This window comes from Amphibalanus amphitrite, unplaced genomic scaffold, assembly GCF_019059575.1.
Source record: "Amphibalanus amphitrite isolate SeventyFive unplaced genomic scaffold, NRLGWU_Aamphi_draft 000151F_arrow, whole genome shotgun sequence".
Taxonomy (NCBI): domain Eukaryota; kingdom Metazoa; phylum Arthropoda; class Thecostraca; order Balanomorpha; family Balanidae; genus Amphibalanus; species Amphibalanus amphitrite.
Window position 1 is genome coordinate 928,312 of NW_024881646.1, and position 26,170 is coordinate 954,481.

A 26,170-nucleotide genomic window follows, 5' to 3' on the forward strand; every position below is an offset into this window, starting at 1 on the left:
AGAGTACTTTATTCAATGCATCTGCCTCGAATGACTGTTATGCGTTACGTCATTGATATGAGGCTTACACTTTCTTTGAAGCCGTATAAGACGAGAGCTTGTACTGCAAGATTTGCTGCGAAAAAAGTTTGAAAATGTTATATGACTAGGTTGGGAAAATAATTCAATCTTACATCAAAAATAACTTCCCAAAATCATCAATTGCATTTCGATCGGTCTGATCTTGTGACGCCATTTATCTCATGATCATCTTCTTTCGCCTTATGCTTGTAACAAGCGCGCCATTTATGGCATACGCATCTTTGTTTACAAACATTGCTTGTGTATTGTATTGCATTGTATTGCATTTACATTTAAGAGCGATCCACATACAAAGTGCGTGGCGATTACTGCTTATGCTTGAAGGTTTTAATAAGTTCTCTATATACCGTGCTTGAATAGTTTGAATCTATAGATGGCCTTGGTTTGAATGGTTTTGAATGACATTATCTTTGATGTAATGTGGACGTAGTGGCCGTTTTGCAGTTTCATTTTGCTGTGCAGCTTACTTTCAGAGCAATTTCAGAGTATACAGAAACGATTTTGCATCCTCGTAGTTTTGGATTGAGGTCATGCTACACGCACGATCCGATGAACCTGCATTTCCTGTTCCAGTTCAGGTTCACTGCGATCGTACCCTATGTATAATATTTTTTTTAATAAATTTGGTCAAAACCCTTTGAATGGAGGGATTCTCAAGTACAGAGCCCCTGCTAAGCAAGGCTTGCACTAGGCGGTTCCGACGACACGGCTGCGTGCGGTGGACAGTCTGCTGTGGCCAGTCCCCTCCCGACCAGCCACAGCAGTGGCTGTGTGCGCTGTGCGGTGACGGAAGGCTGAAGTAGGGTCGCAGTGGGCAGAGCTTGAAGGCTGTGTATGGTCTGACCGCACACAGAGCCCGTGAACAGACCTCTGGCTATGGCCTGCCACCAATTGTAACCATACCTAGCAGAAGGCTCATAAATGTGGAGCGCGCGTTGAGCTTAAAACCCGAACTGTAGGTAATAACTGGGAACGTGTGCTCTCACCACATGGAGTCCAATGCTCTACTGGCTGTAGACTGAGCTACAGGTCCTGATATAGGTAGGTAGGTACCTTCCTATGTTAACCTACCTACATTTTTTTCTGAATCCAAATTCAAGTTATAAAGGTTTCTGAAATATTTCCAGGTTCTGGAGACAAAGTTGTTGTTTAGGCTTACTACATGATTTTAATATTGTATTAAACATGGACTTCACAGAAGAATTCCAGGATGATGGGGTTGGCATATACAGGTGCACCGACCTTTCATCTACTTTGGCCATCAAGTAAGAGGCTGCTGAACATGCATTTTTTAATCAAGCTTGTCTGAATGTTAAGCATTGTTCTCCTTGAGTTATTGTGCTTGCTTAATAATGTGTTCAGTTTTTTCATTACTGTGGCACATTTGCTAATTGTGTGGTATGTTACCTACCTACCTACCTACCTCCTATTCTAATGCTTTTGGGAATGTTTTGTCTTTCCACAAAAAGGGTCAATTAAACCAAAAGCCTGTTTCTCTTCTTCTGTTATCAGGAGCCTCTTAAATAACGTTCATGGTATGTCGTGTACTATGAAGAGTGTTGACATATTCTGTATGATTTCTTTCCAGGGTTACAGTCAGCAGCCAAGGATCAGCAGACCCACAAACTGAGGAAGCTCTGGTGCTATGGCAGCAGAAAATATTCAGGTACCACCGGTTTTGATGGGTCACGTGCTGAAGGCTTTCCACAGCAGGATCGTTGCTCATTTATCCGGCTGGGAAGTCCCAGTTGTAGCTGAATGTGCGGCGTGCATACTGCCAGCGCATAATCTGCCAGCGCGGCAGTGGTACTGCAGTCCGTTCTGCAGCTTACTGTGGATATGTCCTCAGTGCTGCGGAGGTGGAGCGGTACTGCTCCCTGGAGACGCCAGGCACGGAGCTGCAGCGGAGGCTCAAGGAGGAGGCGCTCCGGCTGCGAGCCGCTGCCCAGCCCCCAACCAACGCCGTGTTCACTCACATCCACGGCGAGGAGTTCTGCGCCCAGCACGAGGTGGGTCCCGGTGAACGGGTCGAGGTGGGTCCCAGTGAAGGTGTCGGGATGTGCTCTAATTGAGGTCCTGTATTGTCATTTATCATGTCACCACTTTTCTTCATTACCATTGTTTTTATTATCTTGCTTAAAAGGTCGATGTACAAAATATCTGAATACACATTTTACCGAAGAACAGCAGTGCTGGTCAGCAATGAACCGTAATATGTTTACATATCATTGTGCTGGCCTCACAGTTTCAGCTAGTAAGGGCAAACAGGATAATCATACATGCCCTAATTTATTCCTTTTGGTTGGCCTGCAGATCTTCAGGATGTTTTTTTTTCACTATTAGAGGGCACGTCGCCGCTTTTCGGCAGATGGAAGTTTTACCGCACTGTTTAGTTCGATATAAGGGAGAAGGCATCAGTTGTTAAAAGTCAAGCCACTAGTTCATGCCAAGTGAGCTTCCTCAATCCAATGCTCAAGACTTCCCTGCTCATATGACAACAATAGACAAAAGTTTGTATTTAATGTTCGGACGCCAAAGTTTCAATGTGAGGGCAATAGTCGTCAACCGTAATGGTCGTAACGGAGAGGTCACGGTCTCCGTAACGGAGAAATAACGGTCGCAACTCGTGGGGCTAAGTTCTTGACGTTCACCTTCAGACGTATTACATTTGTTGAGCTCAGTACCTATCTTGCAACGATTTCCGACTTCGTATACGATTTTTATTTTGACAGAACTTAAGAAAATTGAAATTGTGTCTGTGTGGATGTGTCCGCCATGATTATTTCCAGACATTTTCGTGATTACATTCGAACATTTCCCGATGGAACCCAATGCCAACACTTGTCTCAAAGTTCGTCTTTGGCTGCTGCTTGCTGCGGAGACCCGTCGGGGGTGTCATTGGTGAGCTCCGCCCCCTTACCCTCTGCACTCCCAGCGGGCGGAGTGTCCTTTGATGCAACCTCCTCCAAACAATCCCCGCCACCTGCGCTACAAGTCTCGCTGGCGTCGCCGTCGGGCTCGGTGCGTTCGCCCGACTCGGGCAGATCGACATCGAGCTGCACTCCGCTGTGCTCGCTCAGAAACGATACCATCTCGTCGAGAGTGCGCGATCCATTGAACTGCTGCCGCTGGCCGCCGGTCGTGTACAGGTAGAAGGTCGGGTAGCTGGCGAACTCGAGATCCTCCACCTCGTTGGCCGTGGCGTCCATCTTCCCGAATAGGATGGCGTCGGCGTGCGGCTCGTACAGGGCCGCCAGCTGCTCGAATATGGGCGTGGTGAGCTGGCAGTGCGGACACCAGGGCGCGTACAGCATGACGAACACGGCCCGCTCAGCGTCCAGCACCACCTCCTGGTAGTTCTCCGCCGTCAGCACCTTCACCGGAGCCGCGTCCCAGTCCTCGGGCAGCGGCTGGGACAGCTGGAAGGCGCTCAGCTTCCCCGTGACGAACTGTTCACAGAACTGGAGAACCAGCTCCGCGGAGATGGCGCCATCCTCGGCCGGACGGAACTTGAACGTGGGCCCCTCGTAGCGGAAGATGCGCATCGCCGGCACGCGGTCGCGGCGCACGCCGAAGAACTCCTCCATGTGGAACATGCGGCGGTCGGCCATGTCGATCATCAGGAACAGAATCTGGCCTTTGTGCTTTTTCGCGGCGGGCAGCAGCATGTCGGCGATCCCGGCCGGCGTGGCGGGGTCGGAGGCGTTGCGGAACACGAGGAAGTGAGACTTGACGACGTTGGCCTCCTCGGTGACGCGCCAGACGTTCTCCATCATCAGCTCGGAGACGAGCGGGAACGTCTCCAGACGGAGGAACTCCATCAGGTCGTCGGCCACGTAGTCGCCGGCCGGAAAGTCGACCCGACCGTCGTCAAACTTTTTGAACACGACGACTGTGTCATCAGTGAGCTCGTAGTGCTCAAACAGCTCCTGGTCTCGGACGATGAAGAACGGGTAGTCGTGCACCGCGTCGGCCACGCGCAGGTAGATGATGGCCGACACAGAGTCCGGGTCGCGGAAGAACCCGACGGCGATGACATCGTTCTCCGCGCGGGCCTCCTCCAGCGTCTCGACGGCCTCGATGGGCAGCGCCGGGGCGCCCATGCGCTTCTCCACCCAGGCCTCGATGTCGACGGAGCGATAGCCGCCGTCATACATCTTCTCCTTCTGGCTCTTGAAGAAGGTGAGCGTCGGGTACTGGGTGATGCCGTAGTGCAGCAGCAGCGCCGTCTCGTTGGTGCAGTCGATCTTGGCGAACTGGAGGCCCTCGGCGCGCTCCCGCAGCGACTTCCACGCCTCGACAAAGTGCGGGTGCAGCTGGATACACTGGCTGCATGTGGGTGTGAAGAACACCACGAACAGGTGCTCATGCTCGTCAATGGCCCGGTCGAAGTTGTGCTGGTTCAGGATCAGGATATCGTTCTTGTCGTACTTCCAGGGCGCCGTGGCGGCGTGCTCCTCGGACTCGCCGGCGTCGCTGGTGTCCTCCTCCTCGCCCTCGACCTCGACGGTGGCGGGGTTGGTGTCCGAGTGGTCGCCCTCGGGCGTGGTGTCGGCTCCGGCCTCCGCCGCGGTGTCGGCCGCTCTGACATGTGTCAGTGCCACCGTCAGAACAGCCACACCAACCATAAGGTACACCAGTCGAGCCATGGCGTCGTACGAGGAGACCGGAGGCGACGTCGCTTCCTCGCCGGCCTGAGGTCCACTGAGGCAGGGCGGAGGTCGTCGGCACGTTTTCAGCTCGCTAGGACCAACGTGGCGCGATGCGTATGGTTAGGCTATGGTCACACCGGCAGCGTTCGCGAGCGATTACGTGTGGTAACGAGTCTGTGAGCCCAGTGCGGGCATATGTGCGGTGTCCGCGGCTGTGTCTGATAATGAGGTAATGATACTAATTACCAACACTTGTGAGAGTCGACAAGCACTGACAAGGCTTACACGCACCGCGTGGCTTGACTGCTGGGGAAGGGGGGGATCCTATAGTGTAAGACGTGGTCCATCGCCACGGCGCGGCATTTCTGACCACTATTGACTAACTGGAGTCCGTCCCCACACACTTCGCAGTTTTTTCCTATGAACTGGTAAATGTGCACGCGTTCCTTGCACCTAATGCCTGGATTTTGGTGCTCAACTCAAAGAAATGGAAATAAATAAAGTGTAGAGGTGAACTGCTTGTCTTTAGTGTACTATGCTTCATTACCAGTGACAGCCACCAATGTTTAATTTCCCGGGTTGTTTGCAGCGCTCTAAGCAGCTGACGAAGCCGGCGGTTCGTCCCACCAAGCTGGCTGAAACGCTACTGGAGCTGCGACACAGGACTGGGCTTCCCCACAGGCACGCACGATCCCGGTATGGAGATCTGATACCGTCCCCGTGTAGAGACCTGATACCGTCCCCGTTTGGAGATCTGATAGGTACCGTCCCTGTGTGGAGATCTGATACGGTCCCTGTGTGGAGATCTGATACCGTCCCCGTTTGGAGATCTGATACCGTCCCTGCGTGGGATCTGATACGGTCCTCGTGTGGAGATCTGATACTGTGGAACTCGATATGGTCCACAGGACGCTACACTTTGACCATCGCTTACTGTGCAATGTTTGATGTACTCGGCGGCCAGATGTTCTCATTCTAGTGATGAAGGTACTAGACCGGAAGTCTGATGTGGAAGGTTCTAACAAATATATTTGTTCGAATTTGGTTTTCGAACATTTTTAATTAAACATTAGAATTTAGAAGATTAAAAGATTACATATTAATCCTCTGTTGAATCGCGGCTGCTAAGACCGAAGCTGTAAATTTATATATCAGAGCGGTCGATTTCGTCTCTATAAAAGTAAGGAGCACCACCCATCCGCAGCCTGTACCCCATCACGCGGTGTGTGTTGACTGTTGTTGTTCCAGTGAGGGGGAGGCGGAGGGCGCGGATGCCGATCAGACTGGGGACGCCGGTGAGCCCGCCGAGCCGGCCCTGTCGGCCGTGGAGCAGCGGCTGCGCTCCCTGGCCCTCTGCTCCACAGAGACCATGTTCGTCATGCTGCGCGCCCAGTGAGTGAGCGTGCGACGGTGTGCGAGGGTGATATACCGGCGGGTGGTCTTGAAAGCGGCTGAGGGTGGTCCATCTGTGGGTGTTTTCCGATTACAGTTATTAGTGTGGTTTTTGTTTTGGCATCTGATGTGTGCAATGTGCATGTTTTCTCCCCATTGACGGCAACGGATAGACTCTAAATCCGGATAACGTTAAAGCTCTCGTTTCTTCAATGGTATATTTCGTTGAGTATTTTTCGCAGAGTGTGCAATAGCTATGTCACCACCAGCTCGACTATGAAGATGCGTTGCTCGGATACTATTTGTGTTTTATGTAATTCGGACTCGTCTGACTGTGTGTGCTCACAGCAGGGTTGTGCTCGACTCAAAAAACTTTGCCGACTCGACTCATCATTCAACTTCAGAAAGCCCTGACTCAACTCTGACTCAAACAAGGAGCTGATTTTTTCCCTTGACTCGACTCATGACTCAAGCGGCTCAATGAAAATATGAGTCGACTCAAACTTGACTCAAATTTTTTTGTTGAGTCAAGTAAGTTGACTCAAAATTGACTCAGATAAAAAAGTTGTTAAGCGGGGCGGGGGTGAAAAAAAATTCCGGCAGCAGGGCCAGGGCAAAGTTGTTAAGCGGGGTGCGGGGATGAAAAGCTTGTTTCTAGAAAGTTGAGTCAGCTGACTCATTGTTTGACTCAACGCGATGTCAAAATTATTTTACTGACTCAACTCTGACTCAACTCAACGCCTTAATGTTTTTGTCCGACTCAACTCTGACTCAACTCAACAGCTCAACATTTTATCCGACTCGACTCAAATCTGACTCATTTGAGTCAGAGTTGAGTCAAATTTCTGACTCGACTCATGAGTCAAGCACAACCCTGGCTCACAGGGACGAGGAGCACGTGCTGTGTCGTCTGGACTGGAGCCAGTCCGGGGTGCTGACAGTTCGTCCCGACTTCAGTCCCGGCAGTCTGCCCTACAGGTCAGTCTGTCCTGCAGCTCTGCCGAGTGTCCTACATACAGATCTGCCAGTCTGCCCTACTGGTCAGTCAGACTGCCACACTGGTCAGTCAGTCCTAGGTCAGTTTTTCCTACAGATCAGTCAGTCAGTCTGTCCTACAGGTCGGTCAGTCCGCCCTGCGGGTCAGTCAGTCTGGCAGGCTGCCCTACAGGTCAGTCTGCCGTTTTATACACTGAATGTTCCTTCGGTTGTTCTTTGCATCGTCCATCTCAGTTGCCATTGCTTCAGTTGCCTATGTGTACGCCCATACCCCCACCGTGTGTCCCGGCTCCATAGCCGCCGGTGCAGCACTGACTGATACACCGTGTGTGTCTCAGGCTGCAGGTCAGCGAGGGCCAGAAGGGACTGTACGCCTACCGTCTGGAGTGGGTGCCTCCGCCGGCCGACGAGGCTCGAGCCGCCGACCTCAGCGCCTCCCACGCGCAGGTCAGTTACAATGGTCAGGCGCGCGAACGGGGTGTAACGTTGGTCGGTTATCATTGGTAGTGTCTGTGCTGCTATGAAGCAATATTTCTCAGATTGGTCGGGATCAGTATGATAGTTATTCAGCGTAAATACGACTCGTACATGACTACCCGCTCAGTGTTCGGATCCACGGTCTATTCTACCTATTTCAACCGTCGTGCTTTTCACTTCTGCGCTACTCGACTGCGTCTCTCTCTCTTAATTCTTCACTGACTTTTGTCCTCCTCGGTGCACTGCGCTGCCTTAGCACTGGCCTCCCTTCCATGGCTCGTTACCCTGTGTCCTCAGACGGCCCAGTCTCGCAGCAGGAGGGATACGGGCGCGCGGCCGGCGCCCGCTCCCGAGTTCCCGCTGCCCCCTGTGGGCACTCTGCTGGTGGCACTCAACGGAGAGCTGGTGTCGGCCGGCGGCTTCCACGGCGACAACCTCTTCATACAGTTCTTCATCGAGCTGCCCAAAGGTGCCGGATGGAGGGGAATGGGAAACCGTTTAACATAAAAAATACTGCGATTGAATGCAATGTGAAACGAAGGGTCAAGGGGTCAAGTCAACGCTCAAAAATTTTGAAGGTGTAGATTTCGTTAACTTTGCTACGTTCCAGTTAACAGAACACCGCTGGTTACACTAATCTGGAGCTACTCGTAGAATTGTTTGCAAAGGTAGCTGGTGATGGCAGATTTCGTCGAGTATGGGTATCCCCTGCGGTCTGCAAGCGACTGGACCACGTCTCAGTGCTGTACACTATTGTGACTGACTAGCAGCACGTCTCTGCGACCTCCGTCTGACCGGAGCCGCGTGCCGGCAGGCTGGCGGGCCGGCGCCGACACGCGTCTGAGCGGTATCACGCAGCTGTGTCGGGCGCCGCGCGGCCGCGACGCCCACTTTGGGTTTCCGATCAGCGCCGAGCTGACGTTCACCGCGCCGGACGACGAGGAGCCCGGTGAGCAGGGGCGACGGGATGCGGGGGGACTGGAGAGGGAATGGAGACGGGATGCGGGTGGAACGGGGTGGGGTTTGGACTTGGGACGGGACTGTGTTTGAGATAAATTGGAATGTTACGGGATTTATATCGGAACTTATTTGGAATGAGATGTTTGAGTCGACTATCTTTAAGGACCGTGCTTCAGTGGATTGCAACGGGATTGGACAATGGACAGGGACTGGATGGACGACAGGGAATGAAAATGGAATGTAAAATACTTTTGTAGAGGGATGTTTGATCGCGTCTCGCTTCCCCTTCCGTTGTGTGGCTGTCAGTTATGACTTATGAGACACAGCCGCATGCAGCGTCGGTGACGGGTATCCCTCTCCGCGGTCACAGCGTTCTAGCCGACACTGTATCCCCGAGGCTAGTGTCGGTGACGGGTGTCCCGTATCCACAGCTTTCCAGCGGTGGCCGACACTGTACGTGGAGGTGCTCTCGGAGGACGCGCTGGGCATGGTCCGCACCGAGGGCTACTCCCACCTGTCCGTGCCGACGACGGCCGGCAGTGTGAGCCGCCGCCTGGCCGCCTGGAGGCCGATCGGCAGCCGAGAGGCGCAGCTGCGGCGCTTCTTCATCGGAGGCTCGCCTGAGCTGGAGGACCCATCGTTCGTGGCGGTACCCACCGACTTCCAGGTGAGCATTGTTGGCACGAGATGAAGGCGCGGCCATGAACGCAGAAGGAGGCGAGAGGCTGCAGAGAGTGGAGAGGGCAGAGCTGAAGTAAGGGAGGGCTTCAAATGCATTTAGTTGCGTAAACGTGGTTTGTAGCCTTGGAGCCTTTTTTACATATTTACTCCCATTCGCTTTTCAACGAAGTTGATTCAAATAAAATTGGTTTTGATGGGTGGCTCGCATGCGCATGTTTCATACTATATGTGTTACAGACCGTATGAAGACCCAGTCCGTTTGCAAACGGCCTGGCCCGATTCAGGCCGTTTGCAAACGGGCTGGACAGCCCAGTCAGTATGCAAACGGACTGAAAAGTCAGGCCGTTTGAATACGGGCTGAAATTCCAGGCTGTATGCAAACCGCCTGAAATTTCAGGCCGTTTGCAGACCGTCTAGGCCGTATGACAACTTTCCAGACACCAGGCCGTTTGCAAACGGTCTAGGAATTTTAAAAACAATCTGGTCTGCATAAAGTTACAGCTGGACAATGTTGAGTTTGTTGAAGCACGACCGTTTCATGACATTACATGGCACCATGAAATCCTGAGGTGCATTCGGCATCCGGAAAAATATTGTCACTCGGATATTCTCCGTCGGAAAATTATTGTTGAGCGCCTATCTTCAGCATGTCTTGTTATCGCGATACCGTTCGTGATCCCCGATGATTCTCGCTAGTTCCGGAAAATTATCCCTCATTTTCCCGATGACGAATGCAGGCCTGGTCAGGAAGAGATTAGCAGAACTGAGACCCGGCCCGTATAGCGCCCGGTCGACCCGGGCTTCCCCCGGACTTCAAAGTTTCGCCTTCCACCGCAATGGTCAAGTATTGCCGGCGTACGCCACCGGCCAGCCGCCGGCGGTCGACCGGGCGCGGTGAGGACTCTAATGTGAACCAGTGGCGCGGGAACTTCTTCCAGACTGGGGGGGGGGGGGATGGGGCTGAACCATAATAGAGATCAACCTAGGGTACCCCCAAAGTTTTCTCACTGGTTTTAGGCCACTTATTTTTCAGACCTTGGCCTTTTCAACAAAAAAAAAAACGAAAATATTTGCAAAAAAGTCCGCTATTCCTTCTCAGCTGAGTGAAGAAACTACCATTTTGGCAGCCTGGAGTAAAGGTTTTAATCTGCCAAATGAGTTGCCGAGCCAGTGAAAGAGGTGGATTGTTCACTAACATGTTTTCTTCCTTTGCGACCCACAACCCCTAATTTGGGGAGGACAAGCTGCCCCAACGGTTCCTGACCTCATGAAAAGTTGTGGGGCACCGCCCCCACGGCCCCAGAGCTGTAGGAGCAAGCTTCCCCCACTGCCCCCTCCCCCGGTTCCCGCGCCTATGTATGAATCTATGAAATTATGTTGGTAGATTTCCGATTCCGATTCCTCCAGCGGGGGGGGGGGGGCTCAAATACATTACGAGCCCCCCCCCCCCAGCCGAAAAGTTGGAGGGGCTCAGCCCCTTCTAGCCCCCCCCCCCGGATCCCGCGCCACTGATGTGAACTCTGATGTCCATCTGATGTCTGATCTCCTCCGGCGTTTTATGCCGCAAAATAATCGGTGAGTCTTGTAGTGATACGTTCCACCAGACCTCACCAGTAGTGGCTTCGCCAGGCTCCATCAACTGGATGGCCGTGCACTGGCGGACCGTGAACTTGTATAATTAGTAATATTGTCGAAAAACGGCCGGGCCGAGCATCAGCACAGTAAGAAAATGTTCGACGTATGTAGACGAGTCATTCGGCATGGAATGCGCAAGCATTCACATGGATGCAACCTGATCATCGACCAACCTGGATTCATTAAATTCAATCTTCAGAGGCTGTTGTAGTTCGCCAGACCGTTTGAAAACTGACTAGGCCGTTTTTAAACTGTCTAGGCCGTTTCAAACTGCCTAGGCCGTTTTCATACGGCCTGATATTTCAGGCGGTTTGCAAACGGCCGGCTTTTTCAGGCCGTTTTCAAACGGCCTGACTGGGCCAGGCCGTTTGCAAACGGACTGGGTTTTCATACGGTCTGTAACATATGCGTGTTTCAAACTGCTTTTGTGGAATGGAGAGCGGTGAAATGCATCTATTCGAATCTATCGACCCCTCCCCTCTCATTCCGTCTGTGGTTGCAGGGTTCTCGTCTGAGCCGATACGGGTTCCGGACGGAGACCACCGGCGAGGTGTCTGTCCGGCTGTCGGCACTGCACCAGAGCCAGAGCTGGGCGCAGCGGCCCGCCGGACAGGCCGCCGCCGCCCCCGGCGTCGGGGCCGTGCTGGAAGCGTTCCGCCGCGCCCGGCTGCGCATGCTGAGAGCGAGACAACAGTTCGAGGAGTCAGCCACCGAGGCGGCAGCGAGGGGCGGCGGAGCGGCGGTCAGCGTCGGCTGAAAGGGCTGGAGCAGTCGCTTTGTGAGAGGGGCGGCAAATCTGGAGGTACAAATCGGCAAATTGGCGGAGGGACAGCGCAAATCCAACTGTACAAACATGATGTCAGGTCGAATTTGGCCTGAGTTTGTCGATAAACGTCGCATATATGTGACTGATCAGTGGCTTCCCCGTCCACTCATTATATACCGTGCTAGTCAGGATATGTGAAACGTAATGCCATCTAATCATGGATTAATTGCACTGAAGACACGGAAAGTTCTGTCAGTTGTGAGTGTCGATCCGTCCACGCCGTCATGGCGTTCACATTGCTCCGTTCACGCAGATTGTGCTGAACCAGTGAATTGAATATGTGAGATATTATGAGTTGCGTATCACAGTGTGTGCGTCACATGACAACTACCAGCACCGATAGTCAACATTGTTCGCTCGGGTTCTAGTCAAACTACTGTCCAGCGATAGGACAAAGAACCGTGTAAACGGCATGTGAGAATACGACGCTGTTGTTTTTTCTTTGATCTCTAGTGAATCTTCCGTCCAGGCCCCAGGGAAGGGGATGTGCATGTCAAGTGTGTGATTAATTATGTCCGCCACTAACTAGTCTGCTAGTCTACGATGGATCTCGACCAGTGATGTGTCGGCTCTCAGTTTTGCACTTTTGCAAAATATACTGTGTTTCATTCTCATGTTCTGCCTTTATGAACCTGATTCGAATCGATGATTGCTTGCTCATTTTAGTGTAGGAAGTTACACCTGCTGTCATTTTTTTTTTGCTTGTTTGTCCGTGACAAGAAGATTTTCCTGGAAAAGGCCACGAAACTTACAATCACTTCATGTATGTAAATTCATGACTCATCGCTCATCCATGTTGTGACGTACTTGTGCGCATTCAGGAATCGACACTAGCGTAGGTCAAAAGACTAGATAGCATCCCTTTCCAATACCCCACCACTGAAAAGTCTGAACACTTTAACACACCCCGACCACAGACCGTTCCACTTTAACCTGCACAGTACACCCGCGGTCTGTCACTCCCCGACCCAGCACTGGTGGAGCTCCGCACATTGACCCGTGACGACGCTCAGTCACGGCTCGCCCGCCTGGCCCGCCCGGAGTCTCTCGCACGCCGCTGCGGCCAGTGCCCGGAGCGTCAGGTAGCCCAGGGCGGCGGCGGGCAGCAGCCACAGCACCAGGTCGCGGCGCCTTCTCCACCACCGCGGCGACGCGATAAGGACCAGCATGAGGGCCGTCAGAGCCGCGGCGGCCGCCACCGGCCGCCCGAGGGGCCACCTGTGCACAGGGGGGGGGGGGGGTGATGACGTGTAGAGGAGGGAGAGGTGCGAAGAACAGCTGTATGTTATTGATCGTGAAAAAGCGTCGAGTAATGCCACTTGACGAATGTTGTGTGACTGATGGACCCAACATTTTCCACTTCATTTACAGCTAGTTCTAGACAGAATATACTGCGGTGTCGGCGCTCACCCAGAACAGTACGGGTTCGCCTGCCGCGCCGCTCTGCGGTCCGCTCCCGGCTCCGTGCCCGGACAGTCGCAGCTGGTCAGGTCAGAGCCGCGCCCACTCTCTGGTAGCGACTGACCACCGCCATCTAATCTTTCAGCGGTCACTGGCACGGTGGGAGCCAACCGGCCTCCTCCCGGAGCCTCGGAACGCCCCTGGCCGAGCGGCCGGGCCCCGGAGCGATCCCCGGCGGTGGCCGTGGTACTGAGCCGAGTGGCACTGGCGTCCCGTGGACGGCGAGCGTTCTGCACCGACTCTGGTGGTGTCGAGCGAGGCAGCCACGGCTCGAATGGATCGGCTTCACCAGCCGAACTGAAACATTTCCAGAGGCGGTCACTAAGAGTGTCTGGAGTGCATGGATGATCGTAGGTTTCAAGACTGCTGTGCTGTTATTCTGTCTACAACATCCGAATACTTAATTAACCTGTCAGCAAGAGAAGCATCAAAATACCTACTGACCACGCTCGAACAGTGCCACGCTACATACAGATAAGCGACATGCCCAAATGTCCGCCTGCATCGCGCCACCGCCCGGCCCTGCTGCCCGTTGAGCCTCACTCGTAGTAGTCGGGCAGGGGCAGGGTGGCCGCGTTCTCCACGCTCCACAGGTCCGCCGTGTGGCGGTACTCTTCGCCGGCGTCTCTGGGCACGACGTGGAACGCCAGAGCGTACTGGTACGGCCTACCGACGCCGTCCTGTCGTGGAGTGTGGTTAGGGGTCACGTGAGAACGCCGAGAATAGGTGAATAGAGATATCAAGTAACGTGAACAGGCGACAGTCGTACCGTCCACCGACACCATCCTATAATGGTGTATGTTGAGATCGCGGGAGGACAAAGGTCTCGGTGCTCCTCTCGATTCTCGCTGGGTGTTACACTGCGACTGAAAGCTTCATAGATCGTATTATACGGCTATACGTATAAACTATACGGTAGTAACACTACAATTCATTCATTTTTACGAATCTCTGGACATAGACTGAATTACTGGAAAATTAAGCAAATTGGGTTCAAACTTATTCACTATGCTTATTATTCGTAAGCGCAAAATAAAAAGCATGAACAAACAGAGTTAAATATTTTGAAACAACTTTCTGTCGGATGCGAACTGAGCGATTTTACATGATCGAACGTTCCATCCGTGAATGAGCCCAGTTGATTACCTGGACCAGCCGGGCGGTGTACTTGTTGGACGGCAGGGGAGCGCGACAGTCGACAGTCGCCGTCTGCGATCCGTGCGTCACGTTCAGGTCCTGACTGTGCTTCAGCGACCTCAGCGTGATGTTCACTCTGCTGAAGCACCTGGCGTCACAGAACCTGCCGTCATGTTTAGCATAGAGACACCACAGCGAATCCCCGTGCATAACCCGCGCCCCGTAGGGGGGGGGGGGGCGAAACGGCCCCCCCTGTCCTTTTCGGTCGATATCTCCTAAACGGCTGGAGATATCGCCACCAAACTTTCAGGACCCCTCCGGGCATCAATTTTACACATTGTGACCAAAAATTTTTTTCAGAGGCTATGATAGGTTGGCCACAAATGACGTCAGAGTGACGTCATGTTCTGTCATTTTCGACCGAAAAAAGACCTTCGCGAGAAGACCTGTCAGGACTACAGCTTTGAAGATACAGAAAAATGATCAAGACATAAAAGGTGTAGAATTGACAGGGCTACAAAACTGCTATCTCGAATTTTTGAAATTTTTGAGTTTTGACCCCCAAAAATAAAAAAAGCATTTTTTTTGGATATATTCGCCAAAAACTCCAAAAAGTTTTTTGAGTTTCGAAAAAACCGGAATATATGTGGTAGTGCCTACCGTCTTCTATCCACATACCAAATTTCAGATCGATACCTCGTTTTTTGGCCAAGTTATAGCGAAAAAAACTGTTCAAAAATGATGACGTCAAATTTTCACTCAATTTTTGGCAATTCTAGAACTCGTAGAGCAAAACGAAGACCACCATTAGACTCCCCGTGACGAGCTGCATCGAATCGATACCCATTTTATGCAAAAATATCAACTTTGAAATTTGACCTAATTTGACCTGACCTTGACCTGACCTTCACCAAAACGTGACCTAGGCTGGCCCCAAAGGCTGCCTAACCCACATAATCGCATTTGTCATGTAAAATGGACCATAAAACATGTATCACACGACACATTCATATTGTGACCCCCGGTGACCTGACCTCGCTGTGACCTGACCTGGTATCAGTGACCTCAGATAGCAAAGTATGTGTTTGACGAACAATGTACCATCGATGGTTTTCAATAAATTACCAATTTACTCGCTTTCACAGCACATTTCTTGAATTGCCTGTGAACGGTGAAAATCTGACCTTTGACCTGACCTGTGACGTCATCGGTTTGACCTAGGTCAATGAAATTTGGTCACAAGGTAGTTCCCGGGTGGGGCTATCGAACGCCGTTTGAATTTTGAAAATCGGCCGGTAACTTTCCGAGATCTTAGGGGGGGGGCCGAAACGCCCCCCCCCCCTACCGCCGGTAGGGTCCGCCGGTAGCCCTACGGGGCGCGGGTTAAACCACACGGTGGTCGTATAAATCGTCATTTTGAAGCATAGTTATCACGGCTTGATTACTTTGGTACCTAGCCGTATTTTGAAATCGCTATTGAGTGCTATTCGATGTGCTGTGCCCAGTTTTGTTCCCTGGCGCCGCCACTGCGCCGCCGCTGCTCACCAGACCGCTCCGCCGCCGTCAGCGACTGTGACCGCCACTGAGACGGGCTCCGGTGCCGTGACGTTGGACCGCCGGCGGAGGGCGAGCGGTCGTCCGCCGTCCGGCTGCCGCCTCAGAGCGCCAGAGACAGAGAACAGCAGCGCCAGCGTCACGCGCCGCACGCCGGCACGCAGGAACGGGAACGGTGGCCGCCGCTCCCTGGTGGTCGCGAGAGAGCAGTGTGGTCTAGGTACGGAGTTCGGACAAAAAAACATAACCGATTCTGACTACATAGATAGGCGCTTTGCATGCAGCTTAGCCAGCAAACGAAAAACGGTTATGCAAAATACCAAATGCAGAATGGTAGCGAATGAAAAAAGTTCAATGAGTTTCCACAACGTTACCAATAAATCATCATGTACGAGTATAAGAAGTTGGTAACGTAATGCTGTCAGCGGAAATTCAACGTGATCCATATTGCCCATAAATCATGTCGACATTATTCTCATCACGCTGCCCCACATCTCGCTCCGTGCGGCAGTCACTGACCTGACCGTGGCGTTGTCATGTGTTCGGTAGCCACCACCTAGGCCCATGGCCAGCAGATGACCGAAGGGGTAGCAGCGGACGGTCGGGGCGCCGGTCGCGCGAGCCCGCACCTCCACAGACGCCCCCGCTGTGCCGTCCAGCTTCTGGACCAGGAGAGGGGAGGGGGGGGGGGCGTCAGACAGTCGCAACTCATCATCGGCTTCACCAGAGAAGCTGCACTGTCGAGCATGGCATGCTCGAACGTACGCACTCGTTAGTCGTTATGCAATATGCATACGAATTGATGTGGAATACGATTGGGGCATTTGACGATTACGTTACAGTGGCAGTCCATTTAGAGAAGCTTTACAACATTCTCAAACATAACTTGAAATAATTAAGCAAGAGGTATCAGCTATCACCGTATCAAACGGAAGCCATGATTCCACGAAGCAGCGCGCCCCGCCAGACGGAAGTAGTTTACCTCTTCGATCATAGGTGGCGCTAGTGACGAACGCCTGGAAGCATACTGTGCCGCACGGCTCAAAACCGGTTAACGGCCGCCCGCCGCGCTTGAGTCGCAAATGGCGAACACAATGGAGGGTATCTGATGTTATCGACTGAATTTGTTCCGTTTAAGATCACGCTGAGATCCCATAAGCATAACATCTAGGCATTCGGTAGCCGTTAGCATGAGCTGCAGTGAACCAGCAAATAGGTAACAGTGTCATTACACGCACCACAGAGAAGTCGACCCAGAAAACGAACTGCTCCACTGCCGTCCTCCAGAGCTGCCAGGCTGGCCGGCAGTGGTCGGAGGGGCTGCCAAATCTCGGAAACACCTGTAGAGGAGGGGAGGAGATAGGTACTCTGTTGAGACGCGGGGAGCGGACGGCCCTTCAACAGCAGAGGGTTCAGTCTCATTGCATCTGTCTGGGAGAAATCTAGCATTTAGAGACCTGAAAAGCAAGTACATCGAGGTCTCAACAATCGGCCTAGTCTGTATATCCGTGGAAGCAATTTGCAATGTCTAGCTGTTTACTCATGTCACAAGTAAGTGCTATTTTGTTTGCTGAAAAAAATATAGTAGGTATGTACCGTGAAATAGTCTAAAACGTCTACGTAAGAATATAAAGTTACTCAACGTCTAGCCGTATAATACATAATTTTCCGATCCACCGTGCAGACTCACCATAACTTTCGTTATATTTGTCGGTAAAATCTGTCCGCTTACAGTTCTAAACTCAGATGTGTTAGAACGGCTCTGTAGTAATTTCAGTGCCGACTTTGTGATATACCTGTGGAAACACAGCGATATAAGCTGTATGCCTTAGTATGTTCTCGTAAGTAGTAACCATATTTCATTGCTTCACGTGACGTGATTCACATAGTTAACACATACAATAGTGAAAATGTAGCACCAACCAATCTCGCAAAATCGAATGAATGTGTTTTGTGAAAAGTCGAGTCATTTCCAATACCGACAACCACTTGTATGTCTGGTCATACCTGAGAGAAGCTCGTGGAATTTCCCGTTGTACGAACTGTGAGAACTCGGCGGCCATTGCCATGACCCGTGACCTGACCTCGGACGAGGGGTCAGAGGTGGCAAACTTGCGGGCGAAGAACTTGAACGGCACACCCCACACCTTGAGTTTGTGCAGGTCATTCTCGGTGAAATCTCCGGGACCCTGCGGGCGGACATTGGGGCGTCAGTGGCGCGCCTCATGCACAGTTTGTTCTGGAGGAGGAATCGTTAGTCGCATATTGCGGCACAAACTTTAATCGAATCAGTATTGACAATAGTTACATTATAAGCAGAGCGCAAGTTTTATCGATAAAAAATGAGCAGATATGCAAGCAGATACTCATTGGCTTGTCGCCACTCTCACATTTTTCAGGCTTAACCCTCGCCCGCACATGCCATTTTCCCATCCTAGAACGCACATGGGGGGGGGGGGGTGGTTGCCACCCCCCCCGCGCCATTTCGTTCCTGTTGGAGATAGAGCTTAGCAGTAAAGACCAAAAAGATTCTTTGGGAAGAGACGAATCCAATGATACCCAGTTTTACCTTCTCAGGTCAGTCATTGACCTTCCAGGTCAGGTCAAACTAAAAAATGTTGCTGTTTTGGGTCACCGTTGGATATCAAGTGCGCTGCTTATCAAATACCGATGACGATGCTGTTTTCTGGTGCCAAGCCAGCTAGAACCTCTTTGTCACACTATCCGACCAGAATTTTGCTGCTGAGGTCATTTCAGGTCAAGTTAGGTCAAGGTCAATCATATGTGTTTGTATGTCTGTGTGTGTCTGTGTGTATACTGATGTGTGCACCGATTGTTTTTGGGTCCATATCACATGAAATCATGATCTGAGAAGCTTTTACCAAAAATGCAGTCAAAAAAACTTCACAAAAAGTAAATTCAGCTTGCCTAAAACGCAATTATCTTAGATGACCTAGGTTGACCTTGACCCTGACCTTGACCCCTGTACATCGTCGAACAACATGTTCCATGATAGGTGAGAGGTAAGACTGGCAAAAAAGGCCGAAATCAGGGTGTCAAAAGCTCACAAGGCCCATGGCAAACGCAAGATGTTGAGAATTGGCCATTTGGGTCATGACATGACCTGAAAAACAAGGTCATATCTCCGAAACCAAAAATCACAGAAACTTGAAATTTTCAGTGGACATCAAAAAAGGATAGACGAGCAGCTATACGAAAAATCAGCCTTCTAGCTTTAAAAATGTGGAGTGCAGAGCAGAAAGACTGCCTGGGGGGGGGGGGGTGGCAACCACCCCCCCCCCATGTGCGGGCGAGGGTTAAGCAGCATCAATCCGAAAATAAAAAGAAACGAAAACATGTTGATTGTGGATGTTTGTCAGTTGGCACCGTTTTAAACGCTAAATATCTCAGCTCCACACAACGAAAGCCAGGGAGATTGAAAACGGCGTGATCGAAATGCATCCTGGAAAGAAAACGGCCCCACAACAAAGCGTCCCAAAAAGAAATGGAAATAAAAAATAAACTGACGAAATGAAACTTACACACATACACATTACACACCCAAACATCATCAGACATTCATCACTTAACTAAACGCAGATATGTCATGAAACCAGGTTGAAAATGTCGTGCAATTATACACAAGGCACAGGTAACCTGAAACAAACACAAAATCCCGATTTCAATTTATGACAACATTGTCAGAAGACACTAGACAGGAACCAGGGTGGATCGTAAACAAATGAAACCTTTGAACAACAAACATGTGCCAGGTCCACCGAGCGATCGAACGCCTGCTCCAAACCGCCTAAAACCCGGCGAGGTCTTGGGCGAACCCTGTGACACCGAGCCCCGTGCTCCGAAAATCCTCCAGCCGCCCGCAGCGCGGCCACTACCCTGCCGCAGAAATCGGCGTCGTCTTGGTGACGACACAGACCGTCGGCGTTGTTGGGCTGGAACATCTTCAGATAGTGCAGGTTGGTGTTGATGTGTGCATTCCTGGAGTCACAGTGGCGTATACGCGAGGGCGTCTGTTACTGGAGCGCCCGGTCTCAGTGGCGCAGTTTGCTCCCAAACGATGTAAACAGCAACCAGCAAATACCAAATAGGTCCGAACCACTGCTCATGGAGAAAAGATAAACAGCGCTCTGGCATGACACATATCTGGGATGTTTGTGCTCGTACTGATGAGCAATGAGCTATGCACAATGTAAGTATCCACAATAGAGAGTACCAAACTACGCACTTATTCTAAACTCGCCCAACAATTAATATTGCGCATCAATATTCCTTTTTTCGTCTGATACTGTACCAGTATAACGCCTTTTGGGGCGACTAACGGAGCGAGCGAGAGGGTGGGCCTTGCACGTGCGAAATTGCGAGGGGGTACCTCCAACTGACTTGTGCACGGCACCCTACTAACTGGTCTCTAGCGATGTGCCAAATTTGGGCACAATCGGCCCAGCCGTTCTCGAGATCTGGAAGCGGCACCCTGCACGTGCGCACGTGCAAAATGGGTCCCAACTGACTTGTGCACGGCACCCTACTAACCGGTCCCTAACCATGTACCAAATTTGAGCGCCATCGGTCCAGTCGTTCTCGAGATCTGAAATCGACCCCTGCACGTGCGCACGTGCAGCAGCACCTCAACTCTGGCACATGGATATGCATTGCATAGTGGGTGCCTACCTACATGCCAACTTTCAGCGCAATCGGCCAAGTAGTTACCGAGATATTGCAACAATTACAAAAGTGACACCTCTTCGTTTTGCACGTGGCACGTGCATAAGGGGTCACCCACATGCATCGGGAATAGTCCAATACTTGGTAGAAGGAATGAAGCTACCCTATAAAAATTACCGCATGTAAATCGGTCAAGTGGTTGCTGAGATATAAGCCTCGCAAAAGCGTGACCACGGCCGGCCGGCCGGCCGGCCGGCCGGCCGCTCATACTCAGAAATTTCCGTTAATCTAAGGAAAGACTCCGCTCGCTTCGCTCGCTCCGTAATCAGCAATCACGGCCAATTTCGCTTGCGTAGTTAGATAACGGCGCGGGAATACCGGCTATAATAACACGTCAGCGTCGGCGGCAGGCGGCGGACAAAGAGCACGAGTAGCAACAACACGGGGTGGACGGGTGGACTCGAATATTCAGTGCTGGTTAGCGTTTATAAAAACGGCGTCCGTTTGACTTTCCGGGGGTCTGCTCTGGCCTGAATTCCAGGTCCGTGGGATTCAGCGGAACACGCGGAACTGGTGCGGGGGCTGGGTAACCGGCGTGGCTGAACGGGTGAACGCCAGAGACGAGCCTCCCGACCCACCCGACTCCAGACCGAGGGCTGACCACGTCGATAGCCGGCCGACCAGCTCAGGGAAGTCTGCCTGACTGCGGCAGCCGGACAGGAGGATCGGCCCGATCCAATCAATAGGAACGCTTTCTAGAACGGTAATAGGAAACAAGAAAAAGGACTTATAGACGCGACACTAAGACCACATTACACAGAAATGCTTGGCTATGCGGTTTATCCAGCGCGGCGGGTTTTCTCACCGGTGTGGAGAGGCGAAGAGCAGCGTCGAGAATACGAACTCGTCGGGTATGCCCAGGTTCTTGAAGCGGAACATTCTGCGCGCGATGTCTGGGTGGTGCTCCAGCCTGGTCACGAACTCGGCCATTTCCCGCGAGAGGACAAACCACTGAGAGCTGCACACAAAGGCCACGGTGAACAGATGACCGCGTCAGGTCTGCGGGAGCACGGACTACAAACGCTAAAACCGAAAATGTGGTTGGTTTTCATTGCTCATGTAAGACAAAATATTGGTTTGAGTAGTCAAACTTTACTAAATCTAGCACGTTTATACAAATAGGATCAATGTGTTCGTACATCTTAATACGTTAACGCCTTATAAATTTATAGGTATAGGTCTCGCGGGTTTTAACGGTATGTTTTGCACCTAGTAAATTTAGTGTATTTCAGGCTATATCTTCGTCGTCTTAGGCTTCTTTTAAGTGTTGAAGATGCAATCGACTTGTTGGTTCACAAGCCGGCCATGATCGTGTAAAATGGCTTCATCGTAGATCGATTAGTTTCTGAAATATAACCGGAAATGTAAAAGTGCAATAGGTACCTACTGATTAATCTCGCGAGAGCCGTACGTATACATGCACAGGAGAGGAGACACACCTTCCTTTCAGGCGAAAAGTCGGGTCGGGGGAATGTTCAACACTGAGTGTGTACACGTGGTTGTCGCACATAGTTCTGAAAAAGTATAGCGGTAAATATTCACACAATAAACATGCATTATTGGCAACACTTTGTTATTCGGTAAATGCAGTCATTGGTACTATTTCAATCGATTAGTTGAGCCAAGGACCTCAGCACACCTCTGAACTCAGGTGTGCACAAAGGTCTACGGCCGAAGAAAGCCGTGGGAAAGAAAAAAAACGCAGGGTGGGCTTGTTTTCATAATTAAAATAAAAAAAAAACATTCTCCAAAAGTCGATTACATAAATCACAATCCTTGAATGATTTTCAGAGTGAACACTGGGTAATGCGCTGATGTACGCAGACCTCGTCTCCCCGGACGAGGAGATGTCGCTGCGACTGAGCGCCACCCACCGGACCGGCTGGGGGCGCACCGGGTCGTCCTTCCAGCCGTCGAAGGTGCTGACAAACGAGACGGAACGGTGAGCGGCCAGCGCGGCGGCCAGCTCGTCCACACCCCTCAGCGGCAGGTCAGCACCGCTGAGCAGCAGCGCGTGGTCCCACAGCCCGGCCCTGAGCAGCTCCTCCAGCGCCTGTAACAGAGACGGTCAGACCAGACAGACAGACAGACAGACAGACAGACAGACAGACAGACAGACAGACAGACAGACAGACAGACAGACAGACAGACAGACAGACAGACAGACAGACAGACAGACAGACAGACAGACAGACAGACAGACAGACAGACAGACAGACAGACAGACAGACAGACAGACAGACAGACAGACAGACAGACAGACAGACAGACAGACAGACAGACAGACAGACAGACAGACAGACAGACAGACAGACAGACAGACAGACAGACAGACAGACAGACAGACAGACAGACAGACAGACAGACAGACAGACAGACAGACAGACAGACAGACAGACAGACAGACAGACAGACAGACAGACAGACAGACAGACAGACAGACAGACAGACAGACAGACAGACAGACAGACAGACAGACAGACAGACAGACAGACAGACAGACAGACAGACAGACAGACAGACAGACAGACAGACAGACAGACAGACAGACAGACAGACAGACAGACAGACAGACAGACAGACAGACAGACAGACAGACAGACAGACAGACAGACAGACAGACAGACAGACAGACAGACAGACAGACAGACAGACAGACAGACAGACAGACAGACAGACAGACAGACAGACAGACAGACAGACAGACAGACAGACAGACAGACAGACAGACAGACAGACAGACAGACAGACAGACAGACAGACAGACAGACAGACAGACAGACAGACAGACAGACAGACAGACAGACAGACAGACAGACAGACAGACAGACAGACAGACAGACAGACAGACAGACAGACAGACAGACAGACAGACAGACAGACAGACAGACAGACAGACAGACAGACAGACAGACAGACAGACAGACAGACAGACAGACAGACAGACAGACAGACAGACAGACAGACAGACAGACAGACAGACAGACAGACAGACAGACAGACAGACAGACAGACAGACAGACAGACAGACAGACAGACAGACAGACAGACAGACAGACAGACAGACAGACAGACAGACAGACAGACAGACAGACAGACAGACAGACAGACAGACAGACAGACAGACAGACAGACAGACAGACAGACAGACAGACAGACAGACAGACAGACAGACAGACAGACAGACAGACAGACAGACAGACAGACAGACAGACAGACAGACAGACAGACAGACAGACAGACAGACAGACAGACAGACAGACAGACAGACAGACAGACAGACAGACAGACAGACAGACAGACAGACAGACAGACAGACAGACAGACAGACAGACAGACAGACAGACAGACAGACAGACAGACAGACAGACAGACAGACAGACAGACAGACAGACAGACAGACAGACAGACAGACAGACAGACAGACAGACAGACAGACAGACAGACAGACAGACAGACAGACAGACAGACAGACAGACAGACAGACAGACAGACAGACAGACAGACAGACAGACAGACAGACAGACAGACAGACAGACAGACAGACAGACAGACAGACAGACAGACAGACAGACAGACAGACAGACAGACAGACAGACAGACAGACAGACAGACAGACAGACAGACAGACAGACAGACAGACAGACAGACAGACAGACAGACAGACAGACAGACAGACAGACAGACAGACAGACAGACAGACAGACAGACAGACAGACAGACAGACAGACAGACAGACAGACAGACAGACAGACAGACAGACAGACAGACAGACAGACAGACAGACAGACAGACAGACAGACAGACAGACAGACAGACAGACAGACAGACAGACAGACAGACAGACAGACAGACAGACAGACAGACAGACAGACAGACAGACAGACAGACAGACAGACAGACAGACAGACAGACAGACAGACAGACAGACAGACAGACAGACAGACAGACAGACAGACAGACAGACAGACAGACAGACAGACAGACAGACAGACAGACAGACAGACAGACAGACAGACAGACAGACAGACAGACAGACAGACAGACAGACAGACAGACAGACAGACAGACAGACAGACAGACAGACAGACAGACAGACAGACAGACAGACAGACAGACAGACAGACAGACAGACAGACAGACAGACAGACAGACAGACAGACAGACAGACAGACAGACAGACAGACAGACAGACAGACAGACAGACAGACAGACAGACAGACAGACAGACAGACAGACAGACAGACAGACAGACAGACAGACAGACAGACAGACAGACAGACAGACAGACAGACAGACAGACAGACAGACAGACAGACAGACAGACAGACAGACAGACAGACAGACAGACAGACAGACAGACAGACAGACAGACAGACAGACAGACAGACAGACAGACAGACAGACAGACAGACAGACAGACAGACAGACAGACAGACAGACAGACAGACAGACAGACAGACAGACAGACAGACAGACAGACAGACAGACAGACAGACAGACAGACAGACAGACAGACAGACAGACAGACAGACAGACAGACAGACAGACAGACAGACAGACAGACAGACAGACAGACAGACAGACAGACAGACAGACAGACAGACAGACAGACAGACAGACAGACAGACAGACAGACAGACAGACAGACAGACAGACAGACAGACAGACAGACAGACAGACAGACAGACAGACAGACAGACAGACAGACAGACAGACAGACAGACAGACAGACAGACAGACAGACAGACAGACAGACAGACAGACAGACAGACAGACAGACAGACAGACAGACAGACAGACAGACAGACAGACAGACAGACAGACAGACAGACAGACAGACAGACAGACAGACAGACAGACAGACAGACAGACAGACAGACAGACAGACAGACAGACAGACAGACAGACAGACAGACAGACAGACAGACAGACAGACAGACAGACAGACAGACAGACAGACAGACAGACAGACAGACAGACAGACAGACAGACAGACAGACAGACAGACAGACAGACAGACAGACAGACAGACAGACAGACAGACAGACAGACAGACAGACAGACAGACAGACAGACAGACAGACAGACAGACAGACAGACAGACAGACAGACAGACAGACAGACAGACAGACAGACAGACAGACAGACAGACAGACAGACAGACAGACAGACAGACAGACAGACAGACAGACAGACAGACAGACAGACAGACAGACAGACAGACAGACAGACAGACAGACAGACAGACAGACAGACAGACAGACAGACAGACAGACAGACAGACAGACAGACAGACAGACAGACAGACAGACAGACAGACAGACAGACAGACAGACAGACAGACAGACAGACAGACGACAGACAGACAGACAGACAGACAGACAGACAGACAGACAGACAGACAGACAGACAGACAGACAGACAGACAGACAGACATACAGACACAGACAGACAGACAGACAACAACAGACAGACACAGACAGACAGACAGACAGACAGACAGACAGACAGACGACAGACAGACAGACAGACGAGACAGACAGACAGACAGACAGACAGACAGACAGACAGA

The 26,170-nt window shown here is 51.5% G+C and overlaps 3 protein-coding genes across 7 annotated transcripts; 1 reads left to right on the forward strand and 2 right to left on the reverse strand.

Annotated features, from left to right (window-relative positions):
• Positions 1–298: 298 nt before the first annotated feature.
• Positions 299–12,314, forward strand: LOC122382958 (Meckel syndrome type 1 protein-like). Of its 5 annotated transcripts, none has more exons than XM_043368957.1 (12): positions 299–405; positions 1,209–1,346; positions 1,670–1,747; positions 1,931–2,090; positions 5,323–5,414; positions 5,982–6,125; positions 7,011–7,103; positions 7,460–7,568; positions 7,896–8,067; positions 8,413–8,547; positions 8,990–9,225; positions 11,377–12,314. In XM_043368957.1, exons 2-12 carry the CDS (start codon positions 1,267–1,269, stop codon positions 11,629–11,631), a joined length of 1,554 nt encoding a protein of 517 aa, XP_043224892.1. In that variant the 5' UTR covers positions 299–405; positions 1,209–1,266; the 3' UTR covers positions 11,632–12,314. The 5 variants fall into 5 exon arrangements, with proteins under 5 accessions (XP_043224892.1, XP_043224893.1, XP_043224889.1 ...); XM_043368958.1 differs by having other exon boundaries at positions 327–375; XM_043368954.1 differs by having other exon boundaries at positions 328–375; positions 5,323–5,429.
• LOC122382957 (protein disulfide-isomerase-like) lies at positions 2,583–4,781 on the reverse strand. The gene has a single exon (XM_043368953.1). It carries the CDS (start codon positions 4,728–4,730, stop codon positions 2,928–2,930), a length of 1,803 nt encoding a protein of 600 aa, XP_043224888.1. The 5' UTR covers positions 4,731–4,781; the 3' UTR covers positions 2,583–2,927.
• Positions 12,315–12,413: 99 nt separating the features above from the next.
• Positions 12,414–22,648, reverse strand: LOC122382974 (the record flags this gene model as incomplete). The annotated part of the gene is made up of 13 exons (XM_043368980.1): positions 12,414–12,918; positions 13,111–13,458; positions 13,705–13,841; positions 14,308–14,446; positions 15,844–16,041; positions 16,372–16,514; positions 17,091–17,192; positions 17,543–17,648; positions 17,860–18,041; positions 19,749–19,851; positions 21,401–21,553; positions 22,035–22,109; positions 22,470–22,648. Coding segments are annotated over 13 exons (2,070 nt in total), but the record flags the coding sequence as incomplete, so codon positions are not given.
• Between the last annotated feature and the right edge of the window lie 3,522 nt (positions 22,649–26,170).